Here is a 27,227-nt window from a genome sequence, read left to right as displayed (position 1 = left end):
AACTGGTGCAGCCACCATGGGAAGGAGAAGCTGCCGCGCTCACTGTAAAGTGCTGTGAGATTTGCAGTACCCTTTATCTGTTTCATGTATAGGAGATGAGCTAGTTTCCAAATATAGAACCACTTTTTAAAAAGACCTTGAGAGTCATTTCTGTGTCTTAGATGTTCTACCCATAAAATTGGGGTACTCATTTCTAAAAACTTTGGGCATTTTGTCTGCTTACCTGAAATTTCGTTTGGTTTTATTGGGCGTTTGGGGGTTTTAAAAGGAGAGCAGGAAAGACACAGTGGCCTCACAGTATTTATCCTATTAACCTAGAATATATTTTAAACATTTCCTAATATTTGAAAAAGAAAAAAAAATCTGTGAAATTATTTTCCAAGACGAATATTATTTCAATAATGGAATATTTATTTTCCAATGAAGTACTGTCTATAAATCTGAAGAACATATACACTCTTTATGCAGACTTCCATGAATGAAGCTTTCTGGCACATTGACTTATTACCATGAGATATAGGGTAACGTCTTTAGTTTTCATTTTGAAGTTAGTTTTTGCGGGAAGATCCATCAGTGATCGGTAACAAAAGTGCCATAAAGAGGTGTTTGTTTTCAGTGCAAGCCTGCAGCTGCCACCCTGAATTATAGGATCCCTGCCTTAATGAGATCACTTTTCTGTTGTCTGTGTTTTGCGATACCCACAGAGTATGCACAGCCACTTGTGGGAGGAATTGTTGGCACACTCCATCAGAGATCTACCTTTAAACCAGAGGAAGGCAAAGAAGCAGGCTATGCTGACCTAGACCCTTACAGCTCCCCTGTGCAGGAAGTCTATCATGCCTATGCTGAACCACTCCCGGTTACTGGGCCCGAGTACGCAACCCCAATCGTCATGGAAATGTCCGGGCACCCCACAGCTTCGGTTGGCCTGCCCTCAGCGTCCACTTTCAAAGCTGCAGGGAACCAACCTCCCCCTCTGGTGGGAACGTACAACACTCTTCTCTCCAGGACTGACAGCTGCTCGTCAGCCCAGGCCCAGTATGATACGCCGAAAGGTGGTAAGCCTGCTCCAAGTGCCCCAGACGAGTTGGTGTACCAGGTGCCACAGAGCGCACAGGGGGTATCAGGAGCAGGGAGGGCTGGCGAGTGTGGTGTTTCTAAAGAAACCCTTTGAAGGTGATGCTGCCTTTTACAAAGCATCATTTTAAAGCACATGGCCTTTTTAAAATTGTATTAGTGGTAGTAATATATAGAACGTATTACATATCTGTCACGGACGTGGTTGGGGGAAATGTGATGACCGAGGTACAGGAAACTACTAATCTTGCCATCTTGCTTTAAAAGTGTTACTGTAGCAGTTACTGCTTGCCTATTAAATTTCAAATATCCTGTTTGTTACTACTGTAAAACACTATTTTATACAGAAAAAGCTCCCTACTATGCACTTCAAAGAAATTAAAAATCACTGAGAGTATTTATTACCAATGCTGCAGTTACATTGATGAACTCGAGATGGCTCTGTAAGCCTTTGGCAATAACGCATGGTACTGTTATAAAATGTCTGATGGCTTGAAATTCTGCTCTTTGTGAAAGGTGGGTACTATCATGACTTCTTCCTCTTCTATTCCTATATTGCTTTCTGAATTTTTTTTTAAAAATAGTGACATAATCCTTGTTTTGATTGCAGTCATATATATTTATCCATCTTTCCTTAGGAAGAGCTATAGCTGGGAAACTGACCTGTAGCGAGCAGAGTGATTTTTCACTTTCTGACACTCTTAACGAGCTTTTAACATTTCATAGTACATAACTTGGCCTCATCCCTGCTTGTTCCACCTGGGGCCCTTGGTGGCCAGCCCCATTCTTGTGTTTGTAAATGCTTGAGTTTTTTCAGTGGGTGATGCTTGCTTTATCAACCTCATTATTTCAGATCCCCTAATGTTTCCATGTGAAAACAGGAACAACTTTACAAATTAAAAAAGCTGTAAAGGAGATTCTCCGCCCCGAACTTTACTTGCAATGGAATTTTTCCCAGGAGAGTTGTGGAAAGTTGAGGGTTTCTAAAAGTGAACACTAAACAATACCCGCTTATATTTATCACGGTAAAAGGCAAAATCATGACTCCGTGGGAGCCACATAAATTACCACCCCCCGCCGCCAAAAAAAGTTGCCGAATTTGTCCTCTTTGGTTTTATGTATACAGGTTATTCTTTGAATCTCAAGGTAATTTGTTGTTTTTAGTCGAATAAAGAAATACTTGTTTTCCACAGTAAACTACTATAAGAAATGTAAACCCAGCATGTATTCTTCAGCTCTGTGTGATTATGCCATCTATGTGGTAGGGAGTGCAGTCCTTTATATCATACCTAGGGAACAAATGTTTCAGCATCCTAGCAAGGGAAAATTCCTGTCTTGTTTTTGATACCTCTGGGCAACTTCTTTGTCACCATTTGCCCAGAACTAGTTTAAATGACTGAAATAGAAACCACGTGCAGTTTATTAGCGTTAGTGTAGAAACCATCTTTAAAAGTCTTTAGACTGGTAAGATGATATGGAAGCTGACCATATGATTAAAATATATAAACTTGGCCTCCCCTCTTCTATCAATCAATATAACCCTTAGTTTGCAGACTTAATATTGAAATATACTTCCCCTTCAGGTTCTAGTCGTTTCTTCTAGCCTGTGCCACCAGATGATGGCAGAATATGCTAAATTTGACTAATGATGTACAGTGTTCATTTTGCTTGCTTCCGTGAGTCTATCAGTATTGTAAAACGTTGCTTCAAAACAGAACTGCCTATTTCTACAGCCTCCCTACCTTCTAGTTGTATGATTTTGTTGGTCTTATTTTCAGTGGCTTTTCCTTTTTCCAACAGACTTTTGAGGCATAATTTTATTCACTGAAAAACCAATACACATTTTGTTTCAAAATATTTGAAACAAAAAGCACAGATGTTGAACTTTTATTAAAACCTATGAATGTGTGAAGCACATGTATTAATGCAGTCATCCCCTTTCAGGTGGGAAGAGAGTAAACCAATTGCTTTATTTTTTTATTCGTCCTTAGTATACAAAAATATACTTTTTCTCAAATCATATGCCTGTTTGAAGCTTTAAGAGAAGTGATTTCAGTAACTATTTCATTTTTCCAAAGATGCTTGCTATTTGTTTGTGTGTACCTGATTGTTTTCCCATATAACTTTTTTTTTGAGAAGCAAATGTTTTCTTAAATAGTGCATGTTTTAAGACTTGATTCATATATTGCCACTGTGCTGTTTTTGAACTACCAATAATTTTTATAAAATACCTAGTTTTTACTACTATTATATATTTTACTTTCCAAATGAAGAGCTGAGCCTGATACAAAGGGTTGTACTGGTTTGTACTTTTTCTTTTAATTCGTATATTTTCATATTAGAGTTTTGTTTTGGTTTTTTTTTTTCTAATGTTACTATGTCTGCTATATATACAGCTTTGGAGACAATCAAGTAACAACTGAAAATGTGAAAGTAACCATTTTTTACAAAATTCCCTTGGAATTTTTATTCTTTGCTTGAAACATGTAAAAGACTTAACTCACTGTGGCTTATTGGATTAAATTCTTTCCTGTTAATGCAGTTATAAAAGTAGAATCAGACAGTGGTGCAGGAAATGTGGCCCTTAAGGTTTCATAAAATTACACTGGCTTCGCTGTTACTTGATCTTGGGAACCGGCACAGTTAAAGGGAAGATATTGTGAATGCTGATTTATATTTTATTGAAAGCTGTAAATCTAAATAGATCCTATTGCATATGCAGGGTCTAGCCCAGTTATTTAAGTTCACGTTTCACTGTTTGCACTTTGTATTGAACAATGGGTTTATTCGCTGTTGAAATGGTTCGAGCAGAGGATTTATACAGTAACTGCAATTAGGATGTTACGTATACACGTCCCCTCCCCCCCACCCCCACACTGGAGGGAGCAGAAAATGAGCTCGTTTAAATATGAATGTGGCCATAATTCTATGGAATGTGATAAAGCTTGAACTTCTTTCCCTGGGCTCCACATTGTTACCTGGAGAGCAAGAGGGTTACAGAAACACCACGTCAGATAATACAATTCGAAAGAATGAATAGATTAGGTGGGACAGTAAAAGCTTTTCAGCCCCTCTTAAGAGAAATCAATGAAGCTCTGCTTATTAAAAAAAAAAAATTTTTTTTACCTACTGGCTCTGCCTTTCAGTTCTGAACTTGAAGTCCCTAAACTGCAAAATCTAAGGAAGAGTTGGATACTTTTAGGTCAACTGTGGCACCAGTTCTCATTTAATCCAACTTGTGACTAGTTTCTTCTCATCTCCTCCTCTTCTTTTTTTGGCACTGGGAAAGGTAGAAACAAAACATGTATTGAAATACGTATTGGAAATAAAAATGGCTTGAGTGTCAGTGATATTCTCCCAGAATGTACTTTTCTTACCTCGGCATGTACTGTAGTCACTCAGTATTTGTATATGTTGCTAGAATTTAGATTGTATAAATAGTGAGATTTTAATGTGTTCGTGTGTTTTTAATAAATTGTATATATGTCTTGTTCAGGTTTTATTTGTTTTTTGCTTAAATAAAACAACCTTGAGGTTTGTAACCCTTCTCATACCATGCAAAATGCCAGATCCCTCAATTTTAAGATCAGATTTTTTATGGCCAATATTATAGTACTTACAGTAACATTTGAAAATGCCACCCGTGGGGGATTTTGGGGTTTTTTTTTTATATATAAATTCATTTATTTTTGGCAGCATTAGGTCTTCGTTGCTGCGCAGGGTCTTTCTCTAGTTGCGGTGAGCGGGGGCTACTCTTGGATGTGGTGTGCGGGCTTCTCACTGCAGTGGCTTCTCTTGTTGCAGAGCATGGACTCTAGGCGCGTGGGCTTCAGTAGTTGTGGTGCGCAGGCTCAGCAGTTGTGGCTCACAGGCTCTAGAGCGCAGGCTCAGTAGTTGTGGCACATGGGCCTAGTTGCTCTGCGTCTTGTGGGATCCTTCCCGGACCAGGGCTCGAACCCATGTTGCCTGCATTGGCAGGTGGATTCTTACGCACTGCACCACCAGGGAAGTCCCTACCGTTGGTTTTTGACATTGACTTTTTCTGTAGCCAGCGCCATCCTTTCTGAAGCCCGAATTACTTTACAGCAAACTCAGCTTCAGCAGCCCAGCTGCAGCCTGTGGCTGTGTGGTATGAGGGAAAGATCACATTGAACAGCTGTGCCTTTTGCGCCTCAAAGAAGTTATCAGAAAAATCAAACAAGACTGGTACGGTGCAAACATATGCTGGGATTAACACAACAGAGTCCATATTTATTGTCTAGGTCTGGGTTAAATCCGCTACTTAGTTCTGTCCCCCTTACACCACTTTCAAGTATGTCAGTCATTTCTGTTTCTGATCTAATAGTTATACACTCTCTTTAGAGATGCAGGCTAGTTAGTGATAATGATCACTGTCTCCCAGTGATAATTATTGTTCAAAAGATGCCAGTTCTTTCCACTCCTACCTCTTCTGACAGCTTTTGATTCCAGCCTTATAACCTCCACTGTTCTCTTCACCCCTTGTCCCCCTCCCTCCCCATAGCCTTTGGTTATAGTCAGACATTAAAATGGAAAGGGAGACGACTAGCTCACCACTTTTGTCCAGCTGGCTTGTTTGCATCCCACAGCACTCTTTTCTGGTGCACCCTAGGTAAGCTTTCCATTTGAAGATGCGATTTCATCATGTGGACAACTGGTTTTTCATGGAAATGCCATTTAAATCCAGAAAAAGCTTGACTCTTCTTAAAGGTTTACTCATTCATGTCTTTCCTAATTGACTTCCAATAAACTTGGAAATTTTAATGAATAAATTAAACCAGGCAAAAAATGTTTTAAGAATTTTCCCCCTCTTGAGCTTGCCTAGTTCAGCTTCTTTGTATAAACTTTATTTCTTTAAAATAATGCAGTCACCAGACTTTAGGAATCGCATTCTTTCTTTGGTTATTTACTTATCCAGAGTTTCATATTTATCCTATTTCTTTCGACTTAAAAAAATCTTCATTCTACCAAACTACTCATCATAATCATGGTTTAACTTAACTGTAGGAAAAAAATGCTTAATTAAGCCAGTATGATCTTAGATTTCCCTAATCATCCATGCTTAGGGTCTGGTTTAAGATTCCAGTCAGGTTCCTCAGGTAGAACAAAAAGGAACCAATCAATCATCCAGAGAGGGAGATACAGAGGCCTGAAGTGGTTCCAGTATGCCACATTCAAGGCACCGCTGCATGCCAGCTCCCCACCAATTTACAGGAGGCAGATAAACCTCTCAAAATGTCATGTTACATTCAAAATCTGCTGTGGTAAACTAAATCCCCTTACTTATTAGGAAGTCACATCCCTTCAAAAGTCTAAGATGAAGTAACTATAAAAAGATACTTAAAAACACCTCAGAAAACTAGCTTATTTTTAAAACAATGCAATGAAAAATTCACTCTCCCTGATATCTTACCATGTCTTGGTTTCCATAAATTAAATATATTCACAGAAATTAAGCTGGTGGTTATGAAGCACCAGGCAGCAACAGACTTAATTTCTTGACAAGTACATCCAACATATTTAAAAATAAACTAAAAATTGCAGTGTAAAAATAAAACTAATACTGTTAGCATCATCTTCTGAGTCTGTAGGGTCAATCTTGAGTCAAGTCGATTACAAAGTTTTTTTCTATAATGTCCTTCAAAAAGAGCTGCTCTGCAGTCACATTGTGATATGCATTCTAAAGAAGAAAAATAAAATAAAATCACCATCTATCCCACTCTCAAGATGTTAACAACAGCAGCAACGGAATATGCTGTATCTAAAAAGCTTAATTAAAAACTCAAGTAACAAGTGGCATGGACTTTTAACTTATCTTTCTCATTTCTTTTGCATTGCTCATTCTTGCGCCAGAGCTTTCCCTAAAGCCCACTCTTCCCACTTAAACCATCACGTAAGAGGCTCCCTCACATCATCTTCTAGTCTACTGAATTATGGTATAAATCTAGAAACCAGAATTTGAAAGTGTTAAGCTCTAACCTGAATAATACCACTTTTTCAGCTTATGTAGTATTTAGGGATGAAGATTTAAGGGGACTGGTTTCATGTCATGGGATATATATCCATATACTTAACAGCAAATCATTCACAGTTCAATATTTTAAATGTACAGGTAACATTTCAATCCTATCACTGTGCCACTAATCTAAGTTATAATTAGGAAAATAGGAAATTCCTTCCCATTTAATCAATTAAAGTCAAAATCTTAAGGATCAAATCCACCACCATTAATCCCCATTCAAGAGAAGAATGATCTAGTATAAAGGTTTACAACTTTTCTGACCATGAAGATTCTTTCATGAGGTTAAAATATTATGGACCTTCTCATCGACTTAACTGAAAAACTACGTGAAAATAATTCGTTGTGATTATGGCCATGCTTTTAGGTGAATTTGAAATATCTCAAACAGCAGGTTTCTATATATTCAAATAGTGCAAATATGATACAGTATCTAGGGTAAGGCTTGGTCCTTATATAGGTTTGATGAGTTTCTCCCAAGGGTCTGAGGCCAACAGATTGGGAACTGCTGCTGTAGTAAGAACTCTGGACCTGAGTCCTAATTTCAGCACGTGCTATCTCTGTAAACCCTTATCAAGCCATCATCCCCTCAAAACCTGTTCCCTCAGTAAAATGACAGGGTGAAAAAGGAGAATGTAAGTTTTCCAACTCTAAAGATAAAAGATTATATCAAAGTGTGTATATATATATTTTGTTTGTTTGTTTGTTTTACCTTATTCATCAAAGACATGGTGGCATTCCCAAAGTAGTGCAAAGGACTCTTGAGGTCAGAAAAGTTGTACTTAAAACCAGCAAGGTGAACTTCATGACATATGTGAAATGCCAATGTAATGGCAATAATTCCTGTTGTTGGGTGTTTGGGTTTCTGGGGGAGGAAATGAAAATTTAGGGAAAAAATCCAAACAAGGTACCTGTTTCCAAAACATTTGGTGACCTAATCTTATAAAATAGCATCTTCTGAACATTTAACAAGGACAGAAATACTTCAGTTAAATCCTTGTCATGCCCTAAGGCTCAAGCCCCAAACAGTCAATATCCTAACTCTGAATATAAAGTGTTGCTTGAAATCTTAGAAAGTCTCTCAGGTAAAACTTAACTGCAGTACTAGTCCAGAAGACAGCTATCAAATGAAGCCTTTAAGGAAAAGGATGCTGCTGCCTTGTTTTTAAAAAACACGCCGAAGTCAAGCAACTTGTGGAAAAAGCAAAGCCTGAGAATGTTAAACCCATGTATGAAACGTAAGGACAGCTTAATTCACTAACGGATAAGATCATGCTAAAAGGCTTCAAATAATTTAGCCTTAAAATGGTTCCATTTTATAATGCTGATAATTTAGCTCTAGGGAAAGACGGCTTTAATTAAGTAACTTCAATAACAAATTGCCATGGTAATGATCTGACTAGAAAATAAAGATTCTAGATGTATATACAGATTAAAGTCACAATCTCAATTTTGTTTTTAAATTGATTATAATTTTAACTAAATTTTAACTAAAAAGAAAGAAACCAAGCATCCCCTTCACATGTACATATATCCTGAAAAACACTGTAATAGATGTTTGGCAGAGGGTCTTGGCATTCAAAGTTTTCATTCTCGTTGGATGGCCTTCAGAGGCAAAAACAAGATATATCTTAAATTTACTAATACAAAAATTCAAGGAGATTTTCTTGATTAAATGTTTCTTACAGATCCCATGGAAATTACATATGATTAGTTATGATTTTGAGAAAAAGAAAAAAATCAGAGCAGCACAATAAAATCAGATAAACTCCAGGAAGCAAATCTGTCTGAAAGCCTAACAGCCTTTTTTTTTTTTTAAGTCTTTTTTTTTCCTTAACATCTTTATTGGAGTATAATTGCTTTACAATGGTGTGCTAGTTTCTGCTGTATAACAAAGTGAATCAGCTATATGCATATACATATATCCCCATATCTCCTCCCTCTTGCGTCTCCCTCCCACCTTCCCTATCCCACCACTGTAGGTCATCACAAAGCTTGGAGCTGATCTCCCTGTGCTGTGCAGCTGCTTCCCACTAGCCATCCATTTGACATTTCACTCCCCTAGTAAGTTTCCGTTCCTACTCTCCAAGATGACAATTTCATACCTTTCTATCCAACAGCTCTACCCTTCTTCCTACTTTGTCAGTTTAATCCTTATTTTTCTTAGAAAACAGAATCGATCAGACAAGAGCTACATCATCTTCCCAATCCCAAATCTACCTTCGTCTTTAACCATATTTTCAATGCTCACTCCCATGTGGATGAGATGTCCCTGTTCCTACCTACGGCCAACCTCTCCACTCGTGCACTCTATTTTATCACATTTCTTTTCTCAACAATTTCGCTTTCAGAAGTATCCCCTTTCTCTCTTCATCATCAATATTTCCCTCTATTGAATCATCCCCTTCAGCACACAAATATATCATCTATCTTTCTTTAAAATAAAAAAAACCTTCTTGAGCCTACATCTTCCAACCATTTCTCTGCTTTCTTTTCTAGCAAAACTCCATTAAAGATTTGCCTCCGCTCACTCATGTCCCATGTTCTCTCTCTTTAACCCAGTTCAGTCAGGCTGTCTTTCTCTTTCTTACCCTTGTCCATATCAATATGACCTCCATGTTTCCAGGACCGCATCTGACATAGCTGACCTCTCTGAAATACAGCTGTGTCCCTCCCTTGGCTTCTGGGACACTGTGTCCTACTAGAACTTCAGTCTACTTACAACTAGTTCTAGGATCATCTCTAAGTAAGACCAGGGTCTTCCTGTGCACCACCTAAAACAAAAATCAAGGAACAAATCTGATCTTACTTCACGTAGGAGAGTAAGAGCTGAAAAGTCACAAAATATACATTCAGAAGCTGTCCTTTCCCCTCAAAATTACTACGAAATAGGGTTTAAATTTAAACTATTTATGCTTTTAGACGTGGGAATTCCACTTCCAGATGTCCTTCCTACAGAAATCACACAAGTGTGCAGAAAATCTCTATAAGTACATGTATTTCTACATTACCTATAGAGGATAAAAGCTGGATTTAAAACTAAAGGTCTATAAATAGGGGAAGTGTTAATTAAATGGAGAGGGGAAATAGCAGAACAGTATCTATAGTATAATCACAATTATACTGAACAAACAAAAAGTGCTTGTGTTTGTAAATGAATAGACAAGAGTCTATGCAAACAATAAATGCTGGAGAGGGTATGGAGAAAAGGGAACCCTCTTGCACTGTTGGTGGGAATGTAAATTGATACAGCCACTATGGAGAACAGTAGGGAGGTTCCTTAAAAACTAAAAATAGAACTACCGTATGCCCCAGCAATCCCACTCCTGGGCATACACCTGGAGAAAACCATAATTCAAAAAAATACATGTACCCCAGTGTTCACTGCAGCACTATTTACAATAGCCAGGACATGGAAGCAACCTAAATGTCCCTCAACAGAGGAATGGATAAAGAAGATGTGGTACATATATACAATAGAATATTACTCATCCATAAAAAGGAATGAACTAGTGCTATTTGCAGAGACATGGATGGACCTAGAGACTGTCATACAGAGGGAAGTTAAGTCAGAAAGAGAAAAACAAATATCGTATAATACAGCTTATATGTGGAATCTAGAAAAATGGTATAGATGAACTTACTCCCAAAGCAGAAATAGAGACACAGATGTAGAGAACAAACATGGATACCAAGGGGGGAAGGGGGGATGGGATGAATTGAGACATTGGGATTGACATATATAATTACTATGTATGAAACAGATAACTAATGAGAACCTACTGTATAGCATAGGGGACTCTACTCAGTGCTCTGTGGTGACCTAAATGGGAAGGAAATCAAAAAAAGAGGGGATATATGTATAGGTATAACTGATTCACTTTGCTGTACAGCAGAAACTAACACATTATAAAGCAACTATACTCCAATAAAAATTAACTTTAAAAAAACAAGTGCTTGTGTTTGTAAATGCATAGACAAGAGTCTAGAAGGATATAAAAGGCAATAAAGCTTGGGAGATAACCTGAGTTATGGAGAGAAGAGAAAAGGATGATTTCCTTTTTTTAAAAAATACTCCTTTGTAAAAGCTGTTTGATTTTAAGCATGTAATATTTTAGAATTTCTTTATCATGGTGAAGAAAAGATACAAAATACGTGTTTATTTCTTTGGATTTTACCCAATTACAAAAGGGAAAGCCTCATTTCAGCTGAGATATCACATTACACAGTTACTCAAGCTTCAAGTGAAAAACATAGCCTGCCACTGTATGGGTCTAAAGAGTATTTTTTCCCTAAGGAATGTAGACAAACAGGGCTGCAAGAGTCAGAGTCAATGAGATTCCTTATAATTAAAAAGAATTAGGGACTTCCCTGGTGGCGCAGTGGTTAAGAATCCACCTGCCAATGCAGGGGACAGGGGTTCGAGCCCTGGTTCAGGAAGATCCCACATGCCGTGGAGCAACTAAGCCTGTGCGCCACAACTACTGAGCCCACAAGCCACAACTACTGAAGCCCGCGCACCTAGAGCCCGTGTTCTGCAACAAAAGGAGCCACCACAATGAGAAGCCCGCGCACCCTCCTCTGCTCGCCGCAACTAGAGAAAGCAAGTGGGCAGCAACAAAGACCCAACACAGCCAAAAATAACTGATTGATTAATTAATTAATGACAGAACACACCCCCACACTTAAGGTTCTTTTCCTTGCAACCTGAAAAACATAAAGCTAAAATCCAAAGATATGTGATTTCACTAACCCAGGCCAGTTTCCAAAAGCCCCAAGGACCCTCTGTCCCACCCCAGTGAGGTCTTTAGTTTGAAACTGTGCAAAAGAAAATACATACCTGATTTTTGGGAAACACTTTCGGGAAATGAAGCAGTTCATAAGCTGCTGTTCTGATAATGAAAGGATCTAATATTCTGATTTGATAAGGTTTATAAATCAGATTTAATGCTGGTTTCTTCCAAAAACCATTAGTGTTCTGAAATAAAGAAAACAGAAAATACAACTTGTTGTTGTCTCTTTTTTTTTATGAAAAAAAAATGAAGGTAATTGGAAGCCAGATCAATTTTGCCAACTTACTATTTTGCCACCCGTCAACAATTCCCACAGCCACTTTAAATCAAGCGGCTTAAAAGCAGTGAGAATCACCGTAGTATTAGGATCATTGTGATTGGGATCTGAAAAAACAGATTCTGGATAAAAAAGTCGGAAGGTAGTCCTTCTCCCAACTTCCTCTTCATGTCCTAAAATAGGACCATTATTCATTCTGTGGGTAGTAAAACACACAAGATAGGTAGGCCAAGCGCAGTACGGGTCATGTCCATCACAGTTCTCAGAGCTTTCAGAGCTGGACAAACATTGTCAGCCGTGTAGCCAGGGCTCTAAAGCCACACGGCAATCCGTCAGTCTTTCACACGTAACAGCCAAGGAAATAACCCTTTCGTGAAACAGCTATTTGATCAAAGGCAGAAACATTCATTTGTGTTTGAAAATTAACTGCGGGGACACTGATAATTCATTCTTACCTCCAGAAAAATTGAAGACAAAATGAAACAAATGGGAACATAAAACCACAGAATACTCAAGCTAAAAGAGACGTGGGAGGACATCCAGACAAAACCCCTTGTGTTTGTAGATGAGGGCCCCAATGTACATAAAGTTACTTGCCCAGGGTTACACAATCATGTAGCAGGTGGACGTGTCTCAGTGACTGACAGGCAAGAGTCACAGTTAAGGTGATTTGAAAACCCACCAAAATTGTTGTGCTCTGAAATAAAGTAACAACATAAAATTGCTATATTTATACCCAAGCACAACCAAATGAATGACTGTCTCTGGCGTGAACCAAAGAACCACAAAGGATCCAGTGTTGGGTTTGTGGATACTCAAAGCCAAGGTTAGACAAATACTATTTATGCACACACCATGAAGGTGTGCTATGAAAAGGAACGCATTGTTCCCAAAACACTGTCCCCTAGGAGATAAATACTGTTAGACCCTTTGCCACTGACTGGCAGTCTTAGTAACACCTGAAATGACTTTCATAATGTCTCTAATGGCATTTTCCCACAAGGGCCTGGTGTGGTTCTAGGTGACCAGATTTTAGACAATTATAAAGAAATTTGTGAGTGCTTCAACATTGTTTTGTGGATACATTTTCACAGCTTCCTCAAAATGAATAATCCACAGAAAATAAGGTGACCACACTATGCAGAAACCCTCAGCCTGTAACCCAGCAAAACGCCCAAGCACTGCCAGGTCATCCTAATGCATTGCCCAGTGCGAAGCTTTCCCACTCTACAGAAGACTATTCATAGCCATTCCCAACACACACAAACTTTATCCCGGATAACGACCTGACTTCACCCTTTCAATGAGAAAACAGAATTCGAAATGTCCACATTTCCCCACCGTTACATCTATGGGACTCCCAGCTTTCCCTTCCACTGCAGAGACAACCACACTGGTGTTCTGGACCCCATCCCCTCTCTTGTTACCACACCAACCTCCTTATTCATTTCCATCAGTTTACTAATATGCTTTAGAATCTATAAAAGGAAACAAAATAGAAAATCTCCTTTGAGTCCATAATCATCTCCAGCAACTATCTCATTTCTCAACTCCACAGTGAAATTTCTCTAGAGTTGCTTCTACTGGTTTCTCCACTTTCTCACCTGTCATTCTCTCCTCAAACCACTCCACTTGGGCTTCTCCCCCGCACCGTGCCTCCAAGTCTTCTTCTGTCAAGAGGAACAGTGAGCTTCAGCTTGCCAGTCCAATGGTGAACTCTGTCCTTATCTTACATGACCTCTCACCAGCCTTTGTCATGCTTGAAACCTCCCTCTGTCTTAAAACACTGTGCTCTCTTGGCTTTTGTGATCACCTTCTCCTGTCTTTCTTCCTACCTCACTGGTAGATCCTCTCCAACTCTTTAACTTCTTTTTCTTTGCTTAACCTTTAAGTTTTGACTACTTCAAAGCTCAGTCCTGGGCCCTCTTCTCTGTCTCTCCCTGGGAAATCTCACCCAGTCCATGGTTTAGGTACAACTTACAGGCTGTTTGCAATGAAGATTTTAACCTGTTTATCTAACTGCCTACTTGACTTATCCACTGCAAATCTGATAAGCAGATCAAACCTGGTATGTTCAAACAGTAATCTTGATTCTCCTCTAAACCTGTTCCTACCCTAGTCCTCCCCAACTCAATGAATGGTACCACTATCCAGCCAATCTCTTAAGCTGAAAACCCAAGAGGAGGTATCCTGCATTCCTTTATTCCCATCTCTGCTCACATCGAATGCATCAGAACAGCCTGATAACTCTAAGACATGCCTCAATCTAGCCCCTTATCTCCTTCCACGCCATGACAATCCTGTTGCAAAGCCACCATTCTCTACCCAAATGCAGCAACCTAACTGGCCTCTTCATTTCCACAGCTTGTCCTTCCTGTTTCATTGTCCATGCCATCACCAGGGTATTTTAAAGACATAACCCGATAGAGTTGCTCTCTTGCTTAACAATCTTCAAAAGTTTTCTGTTATACTTAAAATAAAACGCAAGCTCTAATCGTAGTTTACAAAGTCCTACACAGCCTGCTCCTTACCTACCTCTTCAGCTGCCAAGTGCACTGCCTCCCCAGCCTGCTGCCCTCCAATCTCACTGGTTTTCTTGCTACTGCTCTTAAACCTAGCATCATACCCTCCTGAAGACCTGCAGTAAACATCCTCTCTGTCTGTATTCCCTAGTCTTCATATGGCCGGTACTGTGTGGTCTTAGGTCTAGTTTAGATGTCTCCCCTTCAAAACAGTCATCAATTCAAAAATAGCCACTCAGTCATTCTCTATCACACATGTTTTAATTGTTTGCATGGCATTTATTACTACATTTCTTTATTTAATTACTGTTTTCTTCCTCTCGTTAGAATGTAAGCTCCACAGGGAGCAAGAACATCATTCTTTTTCACTGCTATATCCCCCTAGAACTGTGGTAGCACTAGAGCTAGAACTGTGCCTGGAATATTAGGGGGATTTCATAAATATTTGCTAAATAAATGACCTGAAATCTAGGCCTACTCCAGCCAACAACTCGAGTAATGTGTAATGTACTTAAACATACTACAGCAACTCTACTTCCTTTTAAAACACAGCGGTACTAAAGCAGAAAACTATACTCTTTTGAAACAATTCCAGGTTAGCAAACAGAAGATATATTTACCTTATTATTACATCATAGGAGTCAATTTTTTCTCCTAACGTCTTATTCTTCAAAACTCCTCCATTACCAACCACCACACATTTTTTACATGGCACACTGTTGGGCAAATGACAAGAGAGAGATTGAGCCATCTTTTACAAAACTGGGTGATTCCAAGAACCCATTCGTACTTTGAGGAACCCAGTACAAGATTTCACTTGTTGCACAAGTAGAAAAAGAACCAGTTGTAACTTACAGGTCTAGGGATGTATTAGAAAGATATAAGATTCAAGAAATAACATTCCATAGGAAGTATATCATCGTTAGCAACTATTAATGCATATCAGTTCACATACATCCCCTCATTTGATTCTCATAACCACCCACTGAGTTAAGTAAGCCTGATATTCCCATTTTACAAATGAAGAAAGAGATTCAAAAAGCTGTTAGGTGACATTTCAAAGTCATACTCCAAAGAGGTAAAATTAGGATTGAGTCCAGACCTTTGGACGACAAAAATACCCCTCAATATAGGATTCTGCATGTTAATGTTGATACAAGTGTGTTTCATATTAGATGTGTATGTATTTTCCAGCAGCATTACCCATTCCCCTGAGATCCCAGCTCTGGGCTACTGCTGCCTCTTATAAGTTTGGAGACAGACAGTATAGAATCTGGTTGGCAAAGTGCAGCTTCTTGTATCTGCCCGTGCTCACTTCAACTCCCTGAACAGGTACTGGTTCTTGGAGCTTAACCAATACAAATGAAAAATTTACTGTGTGCTCCTGGCAAACAGCTTTGAAGTAGGACATGAAGTGGGACTTCCCGTTGCTGGCCGGAATCAGCCTAGGCCAGTGGATTATCTACTGTTCAGCTCTCAGCCAGCGTGGCCTGGCCCTCAACATAATAAAAGCCATATGTGACAAACCCACAGCAAACATCATTCTTAATGGTGAAAAACTGAAAGCATTTCCTCTAAGACCAGGATCAAGACAAGGATGTCCATTCTCACCACTTTTATTCAACACAGTTTTGGAAGTCCTAGCCACAGCAATCAGAAAAGAAAAAGGGATAAGAGGAATCCAAATTGAAAAGAAGAAGTAAAATTGTCACTGTTTGCAGGTGATGTGATACTATACATAGAAAATCCTAAAGGTGCTACCAGAAAACTACTAGAGCCCATCAATAAATTTGGTAAAGTTGCAGCATATAAAAGTACCACACAGAAGTCTCTTGCATTCCTATACAGTAACAACGAAAGATCCAAAAGAGAAATTAAGGAAACAATCCCATTTACCATTGCAAAAGAAAAGAATATAATACCTAGGAATAAACCTACCTAAGGAGGCAAAACACCTGTACTCAGAAAACTATAAGACACTGATGAAAGAAATCAAAGATGACACAAACAGATGGAGGGATGTACCATGTTCTTGGACTGGAAGAATCAATAATGTGAAAATGACTATACTACCCAAAGCAATCTACAGATTCAATGCAATCCCTATCAAATTATCAATAACATTTTCCACAGAATTAGAACAAAAAATTTTACAATTTGTATGAAAACACAAAAGACCCCAAATAGCCAGGGCAATCTTGAGAAAGAAAAACGAAGCTGGAGGTATCAGGCTCCCTGACTTCAAACTATACTATGAAGTTACAGTAATCAAAACAGTATGGTACTGGCACAAAAAAAGAAATATAGGTCAGTGGGGCTTCCCTGGTGGTGCAGTGGTTGAGAGTCCGCCTGCCGATGCAGGGGACACAGGTTCGTGCCCTGGTCCAGGAAGATCCCACATGCCGCGGAGTGGCTAGACCCATGAGCCATGGCCGCTGAACCTGCGCATCTGGAGCCTGTGCTCCACAACGGGAGAGGCCACAACAGTGAGAGGCCCGCGTACCGCAAAAAAAAAAAAAAAAAGAAAGAAATATAGGTCAGTGGAACAGGAAAGAAAGTCTAGAGATAACCCACGCACCTATGGTCACCTAATCTATGAGGAGGCAAACAATATACAATGGAGAAAAGACAGCCTCTTCAATAAGTGGTGCTGGGAAAACTGGACAGCTACATGTGAAACAATGAAATCAGAACATTCTGTAACACCATACACAAAAATAAACTCCAAATGGATTAAAGACCTAAGTGTAAGACCAGATACTGTAAAACTCTTAGAGGAAAACATAGGCAGAACATTCTCTGACACAAATCGCAGGAAGATCTTTTTTTGATCCACCTCCTAGAGTAATGAAAATAAAAACAAAAATAAACAAATGGGACCTAATTAAACTTAAAAGCTTTTGCACAGCAAAGGAAACCGTAAACAAAACAAAAAGACAACCCACAGAATGGGAGAAAATATTTGCAAATGAAGCAACCGACAAGGGATTAATCTCCAAAATAAACAGCTCATGCATCTCGATATCAAAAAAACAACCCAATCAAATGAGCAGAAGATCTAAATAGACATTTCTCCAAAGAAGACATGCAGATGTCCAAGAGGCACATGAAAAGATGCTCAACGTTGCTAATTATTAGAGAAATGCCAATCAAAACTACAATGAGGTATCACCTCACACCAGTCAGAATGGCCATCATCAAAACATCTACAAACAATAAATGCTGGAGAGGGTGTGGAGGAAAGGAAAGCCTCCTACACTGTTGGTGGGAATATAAATTGGTGCAGCCACTATGGAGAACAGTATGGACGTTCCTTAAAAAACTAAAAACAGAACTACCATATGATCCAGCAATCCCACTCCTGGGCATATATCCAGAGAAAATCAAAATTCAAAAAGATGCATGTACCCCAATGTTAACTGCAGCACTATTTACAATAGCCAGGACATGGAAGCAACCATCAATGGAGGAATGGATAAAGACGTGGTATACACACAGACACAGACAGACAGACAGACACACACACACACACATACATACACACAAAATGAATATTACTCAGCCATAGAAAAGAATGAAATGATGCCATTTGCAGCAACATGATGGACCTAGAGATTGTCATACTGAGTGAAGTAAGTCAGACAGAGAAAGACAAAAATATCATATGATATCACTTATATGTGGAGTCTAAAAAAGTGGTACAAATGAACCTATTTATAATACAGAAAAAGAGTCACAGCTGTAGAAAACAAACTTATGGTTACCAAGGGGGAGAGGGGCCGGGAAGGGACAAATTGGGAGATTGGGACTGATGTATACACACTACGACATATAAAATAGATAACTCATAAGAACCTACTGTACAGCACAGGGAACTCTACTCAATACTCTGTAATGACCTATAAGGGAAAAGAATCTAAAAAAGAGTGGATGTATGTCTATATATAACTGATTCACTTTGCTGTACACCTGAAACTAACACAACATGGCAAATCAACTATACTCCAATAAAAATTAATTTTAAAATAATGGCCTGGCCCATCCAACTCCAAGCTCTCACCACCACTCGGCCAGGCCTGGAGAAATGACAAAACAGATCATGTCCTTCTCCTCTCGGAGACAAAACTACAGAGGAGAAGGCTGTTGAGATTGTCCTTGCAGGGCCCTCATCACATGGAAGTATGAAGAAAAAACTGTTTCTCTAAGAACCATGAAATCAGCAGACCAGATGAACTCCAGACCGTAAGGCTCTTAGGAAATTAATCAGTAGCAAAATTGCACAAATGCTGTAGAATATTTAAACATAGAGAACACAGCAATACAGGAACTACTGAAAGGAGCCAGGAGTTAGTTGGCCCTGTCAGGTTAAGGAGAGACAAGATACACATTCCTACACATGTAAATTTCCCCTTTTTGTTTAGAATTTATTTAGTTCATCTATTTGCTTGATGTTTTTACACCTTAAACTTTTTTTTTTTTTTTTGCGGTACACGGGCCTCTCACTGTTGTGGCCTCTCCCGTTGCGGAGCACAGGCTCCGGACGCACAGGCTCAGCGGCCATGGCTCACGGGCCCAGCCGCTCTGCGGCATGTGGGATCTTCCCGGACCGGGGAACGAACCCGTGTCCCCTTCATCGGCAGGCAGACTCCCAACCACTGCACCACCAGGGAAGCCTTACAAACTTTTTAGAAACACTTTTCTTATGTTTTGAGACTTTCAGCTCCCAAATATTAAAAAGTCATGCATTATCAGTGTCTACTTTGTTACAAAAACAAGAAGATCCAGGGTTTCACAGATGGTACTGATGGGGGCTGGGGGGCAACCACCCAACAGGCCCTCCTTGAGTCTGTACTCCCAAGACCTCCTATGATGGACATGCCACAATGTGTTCTAGAGAAGTTTCTTTCCTAAATCTGCTTGTCTTTAACTATGAAAGGAACATTTCTAGGTGCTCTTATATAGGAGTTTGACATAAATCCCAATTCCAGGAAGCTATTCTGTCCACGGTGCTCTGCAGCCAGGGGGCATGGAGAAGGTGGGGATGCTGGTCAACTTTAAAACCCTTTTCTGTCTGGGTCTGCGGCCCTCCTCCTGAGCAGACCTAGCCCATGAGGGCTGTACAGCAGGGAGCAATTCCCACGCACGCAGCTTGCGTGGTTCCTCCTTCCATGACCTCACGGCCAGTTTAATGCAAAACCAGAGGCTGAACCTCCAGATGCTGCTCCGTCTCCCTGCCAGGACTCCAAGTGAAGCTGGGCACCAGGGAGGGAGTGGCTAGGAATGGACAGGATGGAAATAACAGCTCTGTTCCTGTGAGGTCACCTGTGTGGAGGTGAAGGAGGAATATCTATAATTTATGGCATGTAGACTAACCCTCTCCCTTCAGAGAAGGCTGGAGGCCACTCCCCTCCCAGCAACCATCCTGGACTGGGGTCCCCAGCCTGAACCAGGCTTGCCTGACTCCAATACCACCGAACATGCCGGGGCGTGGCCAGGAGCACAGGCCACCACTGTGTGTCCCCAGAGTTCTTATCTTGGAACCTCAACAAAGGACTCCTGCCCCGCAGGCCTAATCTCTGAAGTTGACCCCAGAAAGAGGGAACCCAGCTCAGTCCCAGACACAGCCAATTCCATAAACACTCAGCCAGAAGTTTCCCTCAGTGTTATCTGTGTCAGGCGGAATTACAGTTGATAATCAAGCCCCAGATCACATGTGGCCAAAAGAGCATCGCAATACAAGAAGCTACCATCCAGGGCTTCCCTGGTGGCGCAGTGGTTGAGAGTCCGCCTGCTGATGCAGGGGACACGGGTTCGTGCCCCGGTCCGGGAAGATCCCACATGCCGCGGAGCGGCTGGGCCCGTGAGCCATGGCCGCTGAGCCTGCGCGTCCGGAGCCTGTGCTCCGCAACGGGAGAGGCCACAACAGTGAGAGGCCCGCGTACTGCAAAAAAAAAAAAAAAAAAAAAAAAGAAGCTACCATCTGTCATACTCAGGTCACATCCCTGGTCCCCTCTCAAACTCAAGGTCCTGAACCTCCTCTCACAAACCCTAACAAGCCTTCCAGCCAAAAGAAAAGGGGGAGTTAAGGGTGCAAGCAGATCTGTTTCACAGGAGCCCCCAGGATTGGTTACAGAGAGAGGGTTATTCCTTCTACTCAGCCTCCTCCCGCTTGGGAGAAATGGAAAGAAATCCTATGGACACTGCCTCACTCAAGAGAATTCCAGTTCCAAAGACGCTTTATAGTTCCATGGGCACTGCATGTTTTAAATTTCACTTTCTGGTTTTTTCTCTGGCAGCTTTGTAGGGGGCAGGTGGAAAGGGGAGGGCCCTTCACCACAGGAAAAGTTTGCTGATGTCTTTAAAAGGAAATCTCGTCAATGAAATTTTACTTTTCCTCTTGGCAAGGGATATTGCAAAGATGCACACATTTTTCTGAATATCATACGTGACACGAGAAACTCCTCAAGGGGTGTGCGTAAGACTACTCTTAGGCAATAACATCTTCTCTGCAGCTGGTATTCACAGCGCCCCCATGATGCTGGAAAATGTGAAATGGAACAGATCCACGGTCTGAACCACATACCCTGTATGTAATTCACTGCTTCCTTCTCTCCACAGCAGGTACCCCCATATTACCAAAGGAGTGATTCATCCTCTCCTTGGCTTCATCCACCTGGCCTGGGCTCCTGGCTTCCCCTGTTTCCTTAGCGTGAATCAACAACTTCCAGTGTCCTTTGGGTGGCTGTATAACTTCAAGATATTTAATTAACACAACTTTCATTCACAAACAGCTGCAGTGAATTGTGAATCCCTGATGGGCAAGAATATTATATTTCTGCATCCTCTAATCTAAAAGTTTGTATTTATTTATATTTTATTTATAAATATATTTATATTTCTGCATTCTCCAATCTAAACCTTCCTGATTCACAGGTTGTGCATTTTAGAAACTGATTTGGTCGTCACCTTAAGTGTGACTTTGTAGCTGGAGAAACAGGTAGCTGTTCTTCCTTCCTCCACTCTGGAAACAGGTAGGGAAATCCATGTGCCTCAAATTGCTCACCCAGAAAACAAGATCATTCCAGAGTGCCTGAACCTGTTAATGGAAAATCTGGAAAGCTGCTGAAATAGTAATGCTAAGAGGTTACACTTCCCCTAGGTGAAAGCCATGTTTCTCAACAAGTCAGGCAGATCCAGAAGAGTTACTAGCCTGTGCAGAGTGAAACATCAACATCATCAATATAGAGAAAGTAAACTTGAACTGCCCACTTCCAGTGATCTGTGATCTGCCTTCTTTTCTAAATGCTGTACGACTCCTTTCAGCAGCATAGTATACATTAAAATGTATCACTCCATCTTCAATGTAGCAATCTCTGGCAGACCCCACTGGTCATATTCCCAACACCCATTACCTTTGCCGGCAGAGCCCTGCTTTCACAAGCCTAACAGTGGTGAGTATATTCCTGTGCCAATGGTTGGCTTAGATGTGGTCACATGAACCATCCCTGGGCAACAAGATCTTAGGGAAGTCTGTTAAATGCCCTGGAAAAGATTTTACCCCCAGGAAGAGAATGGTTTGAGCAGAATACTGATTTTATCTACCCATCCTTTCTGCTTAGATACTGACATGCAATAACAAGGTTAGGGCGGCTGTAGTCATCTTGCACCTAAGAGGGAAAGCCAGAGAGAGCCACCAAGAAGCTGCCCTGACATTACTGAGCTGCCCTGACATCACTAATTCAATCCCATAACCAGAGCCAATCCATACAGACGTGCAGGTGGTACCCAGTACGTCGGCACTCCCTCCATTTGTGCAATCCAGTCTGTGCAGACATACGTGGCCTGCTCTGCGAGCTAGATCCACAAACCTGATTCTATACATCTGAATCCACACACCTATGTGATATGGAAGATAATAAACATCCACTTAGTTCAAATCACGCTTAGTTAGGAATAGTGCTACATGCAGCCCAGAGATCCTAAAACCCTGTGCATTGGAGCAGGCTGGAGATCTCACTGCTAGCTGTGGCTCCCCTACTCAGCACCTCTGGGAGCCTGGCCTCATGACCTAACCTCTTGGATCTCAGCATGCCCTTTTATGAAGTAAGGGAATCACTGAGGTCTCAAATGTTAACCTATGTCGCACAGAGCCATCCATCAGTTCCTCCGGCATGTGTACCATGGTTTCCGTATCTCTCTCTATCCAACATCTGACCACAGCAGTTGCTACAGGACACGTATGTGTTCCTCTCTGCCACAAATGACTACGTTGTTGATGTAGAATCACAACCTCCCCTCACCCTCAAGTCCTCCTCCTGGCTGAAAATGCTGCCATGTAAAGAAACTGCAAAGCGGGAGGATGGCCAGAGCAGTGATGCAGACACTGATATCCCTTATAGAGCTTGGGCTCTTTTTAATAAATACACTGCTGACGTCTTAAGTTGTCAAAGACCATGCTCCCACCCTGGCTGGCTGCCAATGCAACCTGGCTCTGCCACTGCTGACATGATGGATTCTGCCTGGGTGAGCAACTAGGCAGCCTTTGCAAATCCCCATCCACTTAGCAAGCAACTGACTTAACACAGGTGCCTCCATTAAGTAAGATATTTATGTTTAGTTACTCTACAACCACCTATGCAGGACTCAAGCACTCTTCACAGAATCTGGCGTGCTTGCGGAACGCGATGGTGATGGCTGCGGGAGGAGAGCCGGTTCCTGTATTTTAAGGGAGAGCAGAGATTTTGTGACCCAGGATTTCGCTGCTCTGGCTGTGGGAGGATGGGCTCCCACTGAGGAGAAAGCGGCAATCCCCAGGACCAGGGTGCAAGCTGGTGCTACAGAGCTCCACGCACAGCCAGGAAGGGTCAGGACCTCATAACATGGGCACATTTTAGGTATTCTTTGTGATGCAATTCCCTTAAAATATCCTCAATCACTAGGGAAGTTTATAAAAAAGCACGGCCACATTGTGTGAGCTGTTCTTTGGAGATTAACAAGGAACCGAGTCCTGAGAAATCAACAGCGACAACGTAGGGAAACGATGGCAAGAGAACTAGAGGTGTGTCACTCCAAACCGTTTGTTCTAGGTGTGGCATCATGGTGCCCTCTGAACAAAGTGGCTAGAAAGGAATCTAGAGGGTACCTCGACCATCTCCCCTCCTTTTTTTTTTTTTTTGGCAGTACACGGGCCTCTCACTGTTGTGGCCTCTCCCATTGCAGAGCACAGGCTCCGGACACGCAGGCTCAGTGGCCATGGCTCACGGGCCCAGCCACTCCGCGGCATGTGGGATCTTCCCGGACTGGGGCACGAACCCGTGTCCCCTGCATCGGCAGGTGGACTCTCAACCACTGTACCACCAGGGAAGCCCCCCCTTCTTAAAAGCTTTTTTTGAAATTGAAATATAATTCACACACCCTAAAATTCACCCATTTAAATAATAAAATTCAGCAGGTTTTAGCATATTCGCAAAGCTGCGCCACAATCACCATTATCCAATCCAGAACGTTTGCATCACCCGACAACGACACCCCACAGCCAGTAGCAGTCACTCTCCATCTCCACCCCCATCCCAACCCCTGTCTGTGGCACAACTAATCCACTTTCTATCTCTATAGATTTGTCTATCCTGGCCATTTCATATAAGTGGAGTCATACAATATGTGATCTTCTGTGACTGCTTTCACTGAGCAAAATGTTTTCCAGATTCACTCCTGCTCTAGCAGGAATCAGTACTGCGTTGCTTTGTATGGCTGAATTACATTCCATTGTATGGATACGCATTTAATTTATCCATTGAGCAGTTGCTGGACATTTGGTTGTTTCCACTCAGGGGCTATTATGAATGATGCTGCTCTGAACATTTGTGCACAAGTTTCACGTGGTTGTGCACAAGTTTCACGTGGTCGTATGTTTTCAATTTAAGCTTTCTATTTTGAAATAATTCTAGATTCACAGGAAGTTGCAAAAATAGTACTGAGAAGTCCTGTGTAACCTTCACCCAGTTTCTTCCAGTGGTTACACTGACTTAATTTATTAACTTAACTTTATTAACTAGTAAAGCTGACATTGGTATAATGTGCATATACAGATCCACCTCCTCTTCTGTAAAACCAAGGTTCAGAAACTCCGAAAGTTGCCCAAGGTCCCAGAGCAGTTACGCCTGACCTGCTGACTCTAGCAACTTTTCACCAGTACCGCCCCTCTATTTCCGATGGCCCATGCCCACCACCTGCCCCTCCTCCCCGACAAAAGAATAAAAACAAACTTTTCTAAGCTATCCTTTTCTATCCTTAGCATCGCTCCTCTGCTGCTGAAGTTCTGGTCAGACAGCTAGTTTGAGCATTCCCATAAAAGGAGGAACATGGAAAAGAAAACACGAAAAGATTAATCATTGTTTTTAAATGGTTAGTCTTTTTGGAACTAGCTAGAGGTGGTGGTTGCACAATACTGTCAATGTACTAAGTGCCACTGAATTGTTGTCTTTCAAACGGTTCATTTTATGTTGTGTGAATTTCACCTTAACAAGAAAAAAAAATGATTTGTCAACATTTCTTTGAGACTTTTTCTTTTCCCCATACTTAGGATCCTCTGGCTCAGCGGCAAATTACAGAGAAGGCCAACTGGCATATTCACTGTGCATGATCTTCAGGATGAGAGTTGAGAAAAGGAAATTTTTTCAGTAGTATCTATTCAGAGAAGAGTCTATCCAGATCATTTATCTTTAAGAGGCAAAAAAAAAAAAAAAAAAAGCCCACAAAAAACAAATGAAAAACCCTATTTAACGTACATCTGTTTTGGTGAATTTATACATGTACCCCGGAGATGTTTTAGTTTAGCCCTGTAAAAGTATTAAAAATGGTTTGAGGTTAAGGATAAAGGCAGAAGTCACATTACATAATGGGGGTGGGTGGGCGATCTATAACCCTGAAAATCCTAAAGAATATACCCAAAAGAATTCACAGTTCCAGAACTCTCTTCCCCTTACCTCTTCAGATGACACTCAGCCTATGACATTTAATTGTGGAGTCTTCTGTTTTCGCACTGCTGGTTAAATGCAAAGGGAGGAAGTGGAGAACAGTGGAAGTCTGGAGACCTCTTAACCTCTATGGACCTTGGTCCTCTCATCTTTAAAATGAGGGGATTTGGGCTTCCCTGGTGGCGCAGTGGTTGAGAGTCCACCTGCCGATGCAGGGGACACAGGTTCATGCCCCGGTCCGGGAAGATCCCACATGCCGCGGGGCGGCTGGACCCATGAGCCATGGCTGCTGAGCCTGCGCATCTGGAGCCTGTGCTCCGCAACGGGAGAGGCCACAACAGTGAGAGGCCCGCGTACCGCAAAAAAATAAAATAAAATAAAATGAGGGGATTGGACTAACGATCTCCATCCTTCCTGCCTCTAACCCTCTCTGTGACTTTACTGTGCTTTTGGGTCTGGCCCTCAGTCCACACAACTGAGCAGGAACAGGTGAGGTGAGGTGAGCTAACGGATCCTTTAGGGAACAGTTTAGCAGCCTCAATATTCACCCCATCCCAACCTGCTGTACCATTGCTCAGGAGAGAAACTCAGAAAGAATATAAAAGAAAAAGCCCAAGATTAACCCTCTATTAAAAATACATACCAAAAAGATAAATAAAATAATAAAATACAGTGGGGTATGTAAATGGCCTATCATGTGTTCTCATCTTTTCACAGGGAAAATTGAGAACTCCTATCACAAAATTTGGGCGAAAGGCAACCTTCTATAATGAAAATACTTTTTCTAACAGATGTGATTACATGAAGGGAGGCACATTATTACGATTATTACTAAGTGACCAAAAACTTTGAAAAAGAACAGATTTGGTGGGGGGTGGGGGGGCGGGATGGAGGGGTTAGGGAAGAGGGGAGATAGAGCAAAGCAGCAGCATGGAATTGTCAAAACTCCGGGGCTCTTCCACACAGAGCTACGGCCAAACATGCACACTCCTGTTCCCTTCCCTCTTTATTTCTGGCCCAGGTTCTTCATGGTAGTGACTTTAGAAAAAGGCTTTCTCTGCCTCACTGAGTTACTTTACTCACGTTACCTACAAAGGTGGCATAAATAAGACCTCATAAGAAACCCCCGCTTCAAAATGATCTGCAACACCAATATGTTTCAACAGCTTTCATTTCCAAGAGAGAAACCACAGTTGGCTGCTTCGAGCACCGAGCTAGGTTGGTATAGTGTTACATAACTGACTTTAGAATCTTGAATATTTCCAGGCACAGAAATAGAAAATGGTGGACAACACTGGTAAAGACTGCTACTTGCCCCTCAGTAACTATGTTTCATTTGTCTCTTAAAATAGGACTCACTCTCTCTCTTTCTCTCTCTCTCTCTCTCTCTCTCTCTCTCTCTAAGGTGGGTGCACAGCCACATGGAATAGAGGCTACATTTTCCAGTCCACCTTCCAGAAAGGCCTTGTGATTATACCCCTAGCCAATGGGATATAATTGGTGGTTGCTAGAAAATTTTTAACAATCAGTCCTCTTTGGGAGAGA

General features: G+C 41.2%; 2 protein-coding genes across 7 annotated transcripts in view; one reads left to right on the top strand and one right to left on the bottom strand.

Annotated features, from left to right (window-relative positions):
• Positions 1-4,570, top strand: part of DCBLD2 (discoidin, CUB and LCCL domain containing 2) — a 96,709-nt gene extending 92,139 nt beyond the window's left edge. Inside the window, exon 16 of the mRNA XM_081234377.1 lies at positions 705-4,570. Coding sequence (XP_081090503.1) covers positions 705-1,174 — 470 coding nt within the window. The 3' untranslated portion in view covers positions 1,175-4,570. The remainder of the gene's footprint in view (positions 1-704) is intronic.
• The window catches only part of ST3GAL6 (ST3 beta-galactoside alpha-2,3-sialyltransferase 6), a 78,703-nt gene continuing 55,714 nt past the window's right edge, over positions 4,239-27,227 (bottom strand). For 3 of the 6 annotated variants that reach the window (XM_081234381.1, XM_081234382.1, XM_081234379.1), the window contains 7 exons: positions 15,327-15,422; positions 12,194-12,380; positions 11,955-12,092; positions 7,827-7,979; positions 5,650-6,775; positions 4,698-5,199; positions 4,242-4,357 (listed from right to left, as the gene is read on the bottom strand). In XM_081234381.1, the coding sequence (XP_081090507.1) occupies positions 6,689-6,775; positions 7,827-7,979; positions 11,955-12,092; positions 12,194-12,380; positions 15,327-15,422 (661 nt within the window). In that variant the 3' untranslated portion in view covers positions 4,242-4,357; positions 4,698-5,199; positions 5,650-6,688. Of the gene's footprint in view, positions 4,358-4,697; positions 5,200-5,649; positions 6,776-7,826; positions 7,980-9,836; positions 9,889-11,954; positions 12,093-12,193; positions 12,381-13,788; positions 13,832-15,326; positions 15,423-27,227 lie in introns of those variants that run through there. The other 3 variants (XM_081234383.1, XM_081234378.1, XM_081234380.1) reach the window with 3 other exon arrangements.

Source organism: Mesoplodon bidens (genome assembly GCF_964165515.1).
Source record: "Mesoplodon bidens genome assembly, chromosome: 5".
NCBI classification, from domain to species: domain Eukaryota; kingdom Metazoa; phylum Chordata; class Mammalia; order Artiodactyla; family Ziphiidae; genus Mesoplodon; species Mesoplodon bidens.
The sequence above is the reverse complement of the archived record's forward strand: the minus strand, read 5'-3'. Positions and strand labels throughout refer to the sequence as shown.